General features: G+C 37.9%; 1 protein-coding gene across 1 annotated transcript in view; it reads left to right on the top strand.

Annotated features, from left to right (window-relative positions):
* The first annotated feature begins 2882 nt into the window (after positions 1 to 2882).
* The window catches only part of LOC121378304 (formin-like protein 5), a 38680-nt gene continuing 30646 nt past the window's right edge, over positions 2883 to 10916 (top strand). Inside the window, exon 1 of the mRNA XM_041506412.1 lies at positions 2883 to 3344. Within this exon, the coding sequence (XP_041362346.1) occupies positions 3290 to 3344 (55 nt within the window). The 5' untranslated portion in view covers positions 2883 to 3289. The remainder of the gene's footprint in view (positions 3345 to 10916) is intronic.

Here is a 10916-nt window from a genome sequence, read left to right on the forward strand (position 1 = left end):
GAGAGAGAGAGAGAGGAGAGAGAGAGAGAGAGAGAGAGAGAGAGAGAGAGCTAGAGAGAGAGAGAGAGCGAGAGGAGAGAGATAGAGAGAGAGAGAGAGGTGAGAGAGAGAGAGAGAGAGAGAGAGAGAGAGAGAGAGAGAGAGAGAGAGAGAGGGGGGGGGGGGAGCAGGTATAATAAAACATATTGTAGATTGTAAATCTTAAGACAGAGATGGATTTTACTTGTAGCATACAGGAAATTGCATTCCAGGACATCTAGTTTTACACCCGAACCCCATAGAAACTTTGCTTTGCGCTCTCGATCCCCCCATGTTTACGTGCTTCCATCGTGTCTGCAAAGAGAAAGAGAGGACGGACGGACGGACGGAATGAGAGAGACAGAGAAAAAGGAGAAAAGAATAGAGAGTTTGTTTGTTTTGTACGATACCACTAGAGCAAATTGATTGATTTATCATCAGCTGTTGTTACATTTTTCCATTAGTAGCAAGGGGTCTTTTATATGCATCATCCCATAGACAGGATAGCACATACCACGGCATAGTCGTGGTGTACTGGCCGGAACGAGAAATAGCCCAATGGGCCCACCGACGAAGATCGACCCCAAACCGACCGCGCTACCACAGGGCTGTGAGAGAGAGAGAGAGAGAGAGAGAGAGAGAGAGAGAGAGAGAGAGAGAGAGAGAGAGAGAGAGAGAGAGAGAGAGAGAGAGAGAGAGAGAGAGAGAGCAAAACCAAAATCGTATAGTATTAACCATTACTAAGCGTTTTAATTACTGCGTAGTTTTATATCCGGCTAGAACATAATAATGTATCAAATTTAGACTTCAAAGTTGTATTAGCATAATATACTAATACAACTTTTAAGTCTAAATTAGCATAATATGCTAATACAACTAAAGTCTCAACAAGACTTCAGGAAGAATGCGAGAGGGTGATATTTTATTAAGGGCCTGGGTTTACACTTTAAACTTTTATAATTATTCTAAAGTATGGGGCCAAGTATCAGAAAAACTGTTCTCGAATGCAATTTTCTAAATTTTACCATTTAAAAAACAAAACAAAAACATAATGAATCAAAAATCTCCCACGGTTTTTCTTAATGTTTCAGTACTTATAGACGATCAAACGAACCTCTATTCTACAATTTTAGCGATACCTCATATTGTAAGAAACCTCAATTCAGACGTATGGCCAACTCCAGTAACCACATACATTTTGAAAATAATACCATTACTGTGGAAGGAAGGAAATGTTTTATTTAACGACGCACTCAACACATTTTATTTACGGTTATATGGCGTCGGACATATGGTTAAGGACCACACAGATATTGAGAGAGGAAACTCGCTGTCGCCACGTCATGAACTACTCTTTTCGATTAGCAGCAAGGGATCTTTTATATGCACCATCCCACAGACATAATTAACGGTTTGTTGTACTCTTTGACTTTGAAAAATCTGTGTTTAGCCACCAAACATAATATCACACATTTCTAAATGCGATCGACTTAGCAAGATGATTGGAACGGTACGGCTGCGAACAAGCTTTATTCTGTAAAACCAGACCCTGGAGAGTGGCAGTCCTCCTACAGGCGGAGCAGGAAGAGTGAAATGATCTTGTATCGTGCTCGCATCGGTCATACATACTTGACGCATTCATTTGTTATAAAGAAGGATCATCCACCTGAGTGTCAACAGTGTCAGTGTACACTGATAATTCACCATATTCTCGTGGAGTGTAGTCATATTGGACTACCGAGGACAGATATATTTGATAGACAAAATATAATGGAATCATTCTGATTCCACCTTGAACTTATCTTAAGGTTTCCACGAGATACTGATTTTTGCTTGAAATTTTAATATACTTTCCTGTCATATTTATACTTTAATATACTTACCTATGATATTTATACTTTTGCACATACTTACCTGTGATACTTATAATTTTGAACAGCTCTTGGCACTGTGGATTTAATTTGATTTTAAAACAAAATTGTATTGATATTGATCATCAATTCATTTATGTATTTACTATTGTGTAACACCCAAATAGCCAATATATTTTGTGCTGGGGTGTTGTCGTTAAACACTCATTAATTCAGTTTTCTCCTAATGATGTCAACATTTAGTTGACGAAACGTTGAGATTTTAAACTTGTAGTTTTGAACAGAAACTTTACTTTTATTAATTAATTCCTAACTGCGAATTGTGGAAAAATATAATTATAAATGATGTTTACTTTGAAAACCAAGATGGCTACCTTCAGAAGAACCCCAAACTTTGCCATCTTAGATTTTGTTGTACTTTAATAATGTTTATATAAGGAATTTAAGTAGGTGGCATGTTGTAATAATCTTGTACCAACGGGGCAATATATCATTACATCGCATCTGACAGACCGAATTATACAACCAATCGTGACTTAATAAGTTTTGAACAATACACCTACTTAAATCTGACCTTTAAATAGGGAGTGGCTCGGGGACCGTCATAGTACTATTTTATAAGCTACCCCACCCAGTTATAACACATTTTGTCACTATTTACACATCCAAAAATTTAAATAACAAAGATCAAATTAAGAAAGAAAAGGGAACAAAAAATAAGCGTTATTTATAGCTTCCACCCATACATGTTTCCTAGCATTAAGGTATTGCCCACAACTGATCCATACGTAATTAAAACTCCAATGTACGCGTCATCGACTATACATTACAGTATAGCCATTTTCAGTTTACTCCCGACGTGTAGTATTATTAGTGCCGCTAAGAAATTCTGGTTTGACAACTTATTGTAGGTGAACCCATTATGACGAGCTCAACTAGACTGTGTGCAAACAGTTATTGTCCGATAAAGAACCTGTCGTCTGCTACATCTAGTGTCGTCTGCTAGATGTGAAGTCGGCCGTTACATTAAAATGGTCGTCTGCTAAACTAACGACCCGTTGAGTAGTTCTGTTGTTTTATAGTCTATTTGTACATAAAACACATAAATACTGGAGAGGGAAAACATTTTTCGTTTCGTTTACCTTTTGTTTCTAAGTTCACGTTTTTGAACTACACGGGTCACAGATTAACGAATCGACTCCTGGTGGTTAGGACGGAAACCTGAAACGGATTATATTGCAGTGCCATTCATGCGGAAAGGGGCCTGTCGGAGCACGGAGTCCTTAGACCTCCTCCACCTCTGAGCTTAGACTCATGTTAAACAGGATGTGAATTGGACTGAAATACTAGTATGTAGCAGAACTTTGTGATATAACTTCCGTGTGGACTACCTTTTGACGATGACGGACTGGTTGGAACGATCGGTCCTTTTGGGGCTGAGTTTACTGATTACAGGTAAGAGTGTTTCTCTCACACGTGAATACAGGTGTTTTAACACACCGATCCACTCGCAGTACACCCGCTGGTCTGTCAGATGTGACACAACTACACCGTGTTGTGTACCGCATACAGGTATTAACTGTGACAAATCCATCGCACGTTCACAGCAATGACATATATACATTTTGTTTTATATTGCGATTACTAGATTAGTTCATAAAAATAGGAGTAAACGGACAGGACAGGACTAGGTTTTAACGTGTACATTCAAAACAAGCTGCTGTAGCACACATAAACGTGTACTTAACTGTTCATATACAATATTCCTCTTTTGTAATGGGTGATAGTTCTGTTTGTTTGGTTTTGCTTTTGGTTGTTTCTTTTTGTTTTGGTGGGGGTTTTTTGGGGGGGGGAGGAGTGGGAGGAGTGGGGCGATTTTTTTAGAGGGTGTGTGTTTGTTTTTTTTGTTTTTTTCTTGATTTTTAAACATTATCCCAAGTTTTAAATGTCATAAATAGAAAAGGGGTACCACAATAATGCCAGCTCATTATATAAAAGTTATTTATAATAATAATTTATATAAAAACAAAAACTAAAAAAAAATACAAAAAGAATAATTTAAAAAAAACATCTTAAACAAAATTAAACATAGCTAAGCAGGGCTTCTAGATTATGGTAGCCCTACTCTCATGGCTAGTGATATTCAATGTTGGGCTAGTAAATAGCATGCCCGACGGCTAGTGAGAAAAAAAAGCGTCAAATGTTGCAGTTAAGTCTATTTTGTAAATGTTAATATCATGACCCCATCCCAACCCCCAATGTTAGTATTTTAAAGCTTTATCTCCCTTTGTAGGTGACATATCTGAGTATTACTACTATTTAGTAAAATGGTAATAACGTAAAGTAGGGCTAGTTAATTTTTAATCGTTGCTAGTACATTTTTAAAATCATTGATTCATTGGCTAGTGGATTTAAAAACAATTCTAGAAGTCTTGTATAGTTATAAACAAAACGAAAGATAAAATAAACTATGTCGGACCTAATCAAACAAACATCTGGTATAGTTTGTTAGAGGGTACAGATATGTATGTATTTCATTAAATACATATTGATTAACACAGCTCCACGTCAGAGTCAACATAACATTTCATCGATTCCATAACATGTTATAACAACTAACAGCAGTTTACTTCAAACTAGATGTGTCTTTAAAAGGACAAATACAAAGATGACATGATGATATAATGTTTTGTTACAGCAGTAAACTATATTCCACACTTGTTATACACACATGTATGTTTATATATTATTATAGATTACATAGTTTGGTCAAAACTTCACCTGTATTTTACCCAACAGATTAAAACTTCTATGGATTTTTGACACAGCAAAGAAGACTGTAATATATTAACTATGACATGAAATATATCTGTATAATATCTATTTAATTCTATACCACTCCAAGTAACCACGTTTTATTTTATTTACTTTTGTTTTTTTGTTTTTGTTAATAACATGTATAGAAATAACTCTCCTCAGTAGACCCATATTCTGTTCCAACCAGTAATCCACGACTGGAATAACAAAAGCTGTGGTATATGTTGCCCTGTATGGGGAAAATATCCCATATATAAAATATCCTTTGCTGTTATTATTAATTGACTGAGTAAATAAGAAAGACTAGCACGTGTGGCTGGTTTCTTCTCATTTGTAGACAAAATGTCACATTAACCTTGCTAGATATAAGTAATAATACAGTCGACTGGTACATCAAATGTTGTGATATGTGCTGTCTTGTTGGAGACACATTGTCGTTTACAGGATCTCTTTCTGCAATTCGGCAAAAGTAACCTAAGCGGTGAGGGCGAGTTTCGTCTCTTTATTAGCTAGATCTACTATCGCTTTAACTGTATGCCAGACTTCAAAAAGCTGATCTTTAAAATCAGCTGATTAAATTTTTTTTTAATAATACACACCTCCTCCCCCCACACACAAACATTATTTTCCTATTTTCTTTCCTTTCCTAAAACAGCAGTGCGAGTCATATGCGACGGTGTCATCAACCATCAATGCATATTTCTTTTCTCTTTGACGAACATGAGTTTCGTCACTATTATAACCGGAGGGTGGGTGGAGTTGGGTATGATGTGGTGGGATTAAACCATCCCGCTGTTGTTCGTATACCCCAGAGCTTGTTACAAAGAATTCGGTGGCGTATAAAGGAACCGAACGTTCAGGTCTAGTAATTTGTTTTATACGGTTAGTCGAGGCTCGCGAACTTCTCTCCACGAATAATAGAGATATGGCTACTTTTAGGGCATTGGCACCCTACCACGAGGTAAAACGCTGGTATTCTGTTGTCTTTTGCGGTGGTGGTGGCGTTATTGCTGTTGTTGATGTTGTTGTTGTCGTTTGTTGGTGGTGTTACTGGCAAACGTGAAGGTCTATGAATATAAAGAAAAAAAACGTGGGATGTGGATGTGGAACTTAAGGGGCAGATCCAGGGAATATGTATAGTTGGGGTGGTGGTTTGGGTGGAGGGGGAGGGAGCAAGTGAAAAGGACAACTCAGTAAAACTTTCAGAATTATCATCCACACACACACAACACACACACACACACACACACACACACACACATCACATCACACACTCACACACACACACACACACACACATACACACACACATCACAATCTCTCTCTCTCTCTCTCTCTCTCTCTCTCTCTCTCTCTCTCTCTCTCTCTCACACACACACATCACATCACATCACATCTCTCTCTCTCTCTCTCTCTCTCTCTCTCTCTCTCTCTCTCTCTCTCTCTCTCTCTCTCTCTCTCATACACACACACACACACACACACACACACACACACACACACACACACACACACACAAACCGCATGCGAAAAGATCTACTTTCAGAAATAAGAATTGTGAAAAAAGGGGACTCTTCAATAATTTTAGGGGGTTGGGTCCATCCCCTTGGACCCGAGACTGGACTTAATGACGCTCAGATCAAAGTAACACGTTATCTCCAGCCTATACTGGGATGTGTTGGTTTAGAACGTTTAGGATCTATTAGTATTAATTATCATGTTTTGTGGTCAAATAGTTTGGCAAAAAAGTACATCCTAATTATTTATTTGAGTGTGTACCTTTCCTGTTTAATGTAACATGCATTTTGATGTATTTATAACACCATGTCGATCAGAAACACACTGGATTTTGTAAATATTGATGCAAAAATGTTGTAAGTATTGTAGTAAGTTGGTAAAGCGCTCTTCTGAAGTGCTTGGGTCGGAGGATCGAACCTTCTCGATGGATCCCTTCTATCAGTGTGCTTTCCCTGTCCCAGCCAGTGCCCCAGGACTAGTACATCAAAACCCGTGGTATATGCTATCATGTCTATGTGATGGTGCGTGTAAAAGATCCCTTGCTGCTAATGGCAGATGTAGCGGGTTTCCTCTGACGACTACGAGTTGATAAATTAGTCAATGTGATCTAGTGGTATCGTTAAAAAAATTTTACGCTAACTAAGCTCAATGTTTTTAAGATGTGGTCAAATAACTTAGTACACGATTGAACGAATACATTATTCCTTCATCTGCCAGTCCTTCTATTACAGCTGACATCAACATAACCGACTCAGTCATACGTCTAATACCATGACCTAATCACATTCACAAGTCGGGAATGTGGGTTTTGTTTAACCTTTCTATTTGATATGCCTTTTTTTTTTTTGCCAAAAAATATTTTCCCCAAGGTAGACAAAACGTGATCTGAAATGGTGAAACAATGACATTTTATTAACTGATACGGTGTTTTAGCTTTTTTAGAGATGATTTAGTCTCTCAATTAAAACAAATATTGTTTTGTTTTACAACATCCCTAGAGCCTAATAATGTAATAATCATAGGCTACTGCATGCCTAACAAGTAGTAATTCTGATATATAGTCTTAGGGAGGAACCCCGCTACATATTCCTAATAATAACAAAGGATATTTTATATGCAGCATCTCACAGACAGGATAGCACATACCAGGGCCTTTGATCCTAGACCGACTGCGCATCAGGCTGGCGCGTTACGGCCAGTCTCTCAGTTTTAGGGCGAAATCTTACTCAGTGATATTGAGCGATCACTTGAGGTGTTTTCATCTTAGGGTCGAACACCATCGGGGGTATCCATTCAGTGATTTTTTTCTCTTCCCAGTCAGTGACCCACGACTGGTATATTAAAGGCTATGGTATGTATTGTCCTGTTTGCAGAAGAGTGCATATAAAAGATCCCTTGCTGTTATATGCCAGAATTACCAAATGGTTGACATTCAATAGCCGATGGTTATTAAATCAATGTGCTCTTGTGGTGTCGTTGAACAAAACAAAAACCTTTATTTTTATTTTTATGACATTTTTACAACATAACAACAGTACTGTGGCCAGATAGAACACCAGGACTTCCTATAGTCATCCGATCATTTGTTTTATTTTAATGACATTTTTACAACATAACAACAGTACTGTGGCCAGATAGAACACCAGGACTTCCTATAGTCATCCGATCATTTGTTTTATTTTTATGACATTTTTACAACATAACAACAGTACTGTGGCCAGATAGAACACCAATACTTCCTATAGTCATCCGATAATTTTTTTATTTATTATTCATATCTACCCGATGTCCAAGTAGGCAAGTTGGCGTTATGGGCTTGTACCTCATCAAGGAGTCAGTAAACTCATTGTGTTTGAGCCGGTACTGGGATGCGAACCCAACTCCTGTGGGCCATGAATCCGATTTGCAAACACTATATCACCAAGTCCAACCTTCCGATAGATAAGTAACAGCATCTCTGCATGCACGTTACCTGAATCAAAATAGCATATTCATCAACTATGACTTTTGATATGCAAGTCGTGGAGCATTGGTTTGCAATGAGAAAAACATTCACTGGGACACTGAGCGTAATTCACCCTGCGATACATGACAACCAGCAAGATATTTCCCCCATCCCACCACTATAATTATATTTTATTATAGTAACAGGATTTACTAATGGCTTCTCATAAATAATTTAACGAATACAGCTTCCCGCCATATTTAATTTTACCTTACAGTACACAAATGTGGAGTATCATGTTTGTAGAACGGCTGTACATAAATTATTAACGCGCTTTCCTTTCATTCACTGATTAATTTGGCTAAGTATTATATGCTTTGGGAAAACAGTAGACTCTTAAAAGGTACCTGGAATGGAAAATCGATTGCTTACACTATATACTACCCGTTTTCAAAGCTCGGTGCATTTGAAAGGAAATTAAACAGTGTTTTGTTATTTGATAAACTGTATCGTGATTGATAGGGCAGGAGCAAAGGGTGCGCTTTTGTTTTCTGTTACATCCGCAGCTGAAATGAATTTGTCAGAGTCTACTTCTTTTACGCATTCTATTGGTATTACCATATTATGATAAAGTATATTTTGTGTGAGCAGTATAGTTTGTTTAGGCGTGCGTGTAGTTGCTTGATTGGTTTGTACCGGCCTCGGTAGCGCCGTGGTTAAGCCATCGGATACAAGGCTGGTAGGTACAGGGTTCGCAGCCCGGTATCGGCTCCCATCCAGAGAGAGTTTTAACGACTCAATGGGTAGGTACACGGCCATTACACCCTCTTCTCTCTCACTAACCACTAACAACAGACAACCCAGATAACTGAGGTGTGTACCCAGGATAGCGTGTTTGAACCTTAATTATATAAGCATGAAAATAAGTTGAAATAAAATGATTGGTTTGCTTGTTTCTAGTTTTTCCGTATGTGCATAGGTATACAGACTCCTATTTTAGCCCGAATCTGGATAAGAACATTTATTAGTATTAGCATTACTACCAAACAGCTATATAGGGTTGTAAACGAATAAAAACGCATGGATTACAAATAATTTGGAGGGTAGAATGATGGAAATACATAATAAAAAGATATCAGGTTAGCACATTTTCCCCGAATATCTATTGTAGTATTTGTCTGAATTTGAGGATTTGCTCCAACCATAGTGGGAAAGTTGCTACACCTGCCTTCCTGTCTCGCACACTTGTGCTGACATAAAACCAACAAAACAGAAAGACAAAATAAAATGGAACAAAAACTAACAAACAATAAAACAAAAACAAACAAACAAAAACAAACAGCCCACCATCCAGGAACCTCTGGCATGTATCAGGATGAGGATGAGGATCAAGATATTTAACGTGTTGACTTGAGCCAACTCCTCCGTGCTATGTATACTGATGGAAAGAAATTTATTTAGTAACGTGGGATTGAATGTCAGTAATATCTAGTTGACTGTATGATACTTGAATTAACTATCGATGCATTGCTATCGAGGCACTGACTATCGCAACATATCGATAGTTCGATTTATTGTTACACCACTAACCAGTCGTAGTGCACTGGCTGGAACGAGAAATAGCCCAATGGACCCACCGATGGGGATTGATCCCAAACCGACCGAGCATCAACTGAGCGCTTTATCACTCGGCTACGTCCCGCCCCGATTTTGGTTGAAGTCACTACATTTTTATGTTTGCTGTTATTATTTGCGTGGTCCCTTATTTTTTTTCCCATTAGTATATATATATTACAATAGTTTGTCGTGACGTGAGTTCTGTTCCACTCTCATACACACGCGGTGGGTGTGGACTAGAACAGGAGTAGGGTATTATTGAGAAGATCGTATAATCGTGAGGGACAAAGCATCAAGACTTAACAGTGGTATGGATGTCCTACCCAGAACTGTTGAGTAATGTAGTGTACAACACCGCTATTAAAGAGCATTGTAGATGATAGCATTTTGCACACATGACACCACCACCAGCACTACTACTACTATCCTGTCTGTATATATATATTTTTTTTAAATCTTGGTAACGTCAGACGACATTTTAAAAATGTAATTACGCTTCATCACACAAAGCGTTCGAATGTGATATAGGCTAAAGCCTTTTTTTCGTACTGTGGAACTTACTACAAGTTGTTTATTTCGGAGCAGATTGTTTTCAAAATTGCACACAAAAACAGTATGTTTGTTTGTTATTTCCAAAACACTTTTACTGTTTTTCTTACGTCAAACCAACCCCCCCCCCCCCCCCCCCCCATCTTTATAGGAAGATGGGGCGGACTATAGTTTAAAACGTGCAATGCTTTAACTTTAACATGAGACGAGTTAGATTATAACTTTCAATCTTTTAATTTTAATATGTGGCGGGAAAGATGTGGCAAAGGAATTAAAACAGCAAATTATTTAAATTATAGTTATCCTTGAGATTTCATACTAATTTACGAGATTTTAAATTTAAAGGATGATTACTCTTATCAGTAACATGATGTACTGTTTGTATTGCCTGATAACCCTTCCAGTTATCCGAGTTACAGGTGGCGTTACTGGATTACTGAAGTACAGACGCACGAGAATTTGAGAGACACAGACTGATTGCCTACGTACATGACAAAGGATATACACTCTCGTTCGTCACATCACAAGTGTAGTATAATGGCCTCTCGGGGGTCATCACGACCCCCATACAAAATATTTAT

This window comes from Gigantopelta aegis, chromosome 8, assembly GCF_016097555.1.
Source record: "Gigantopelta aegis isolate Gae_Host chromosome 8, Gae_host_genome, whole genome shotgun sequence".
NCBI lineage: Eukaryota > Metazoa > Mollusca > Gastropoda > Neomphalida > Peltospiridae > Gigantopelta > Gigantopelta aegis.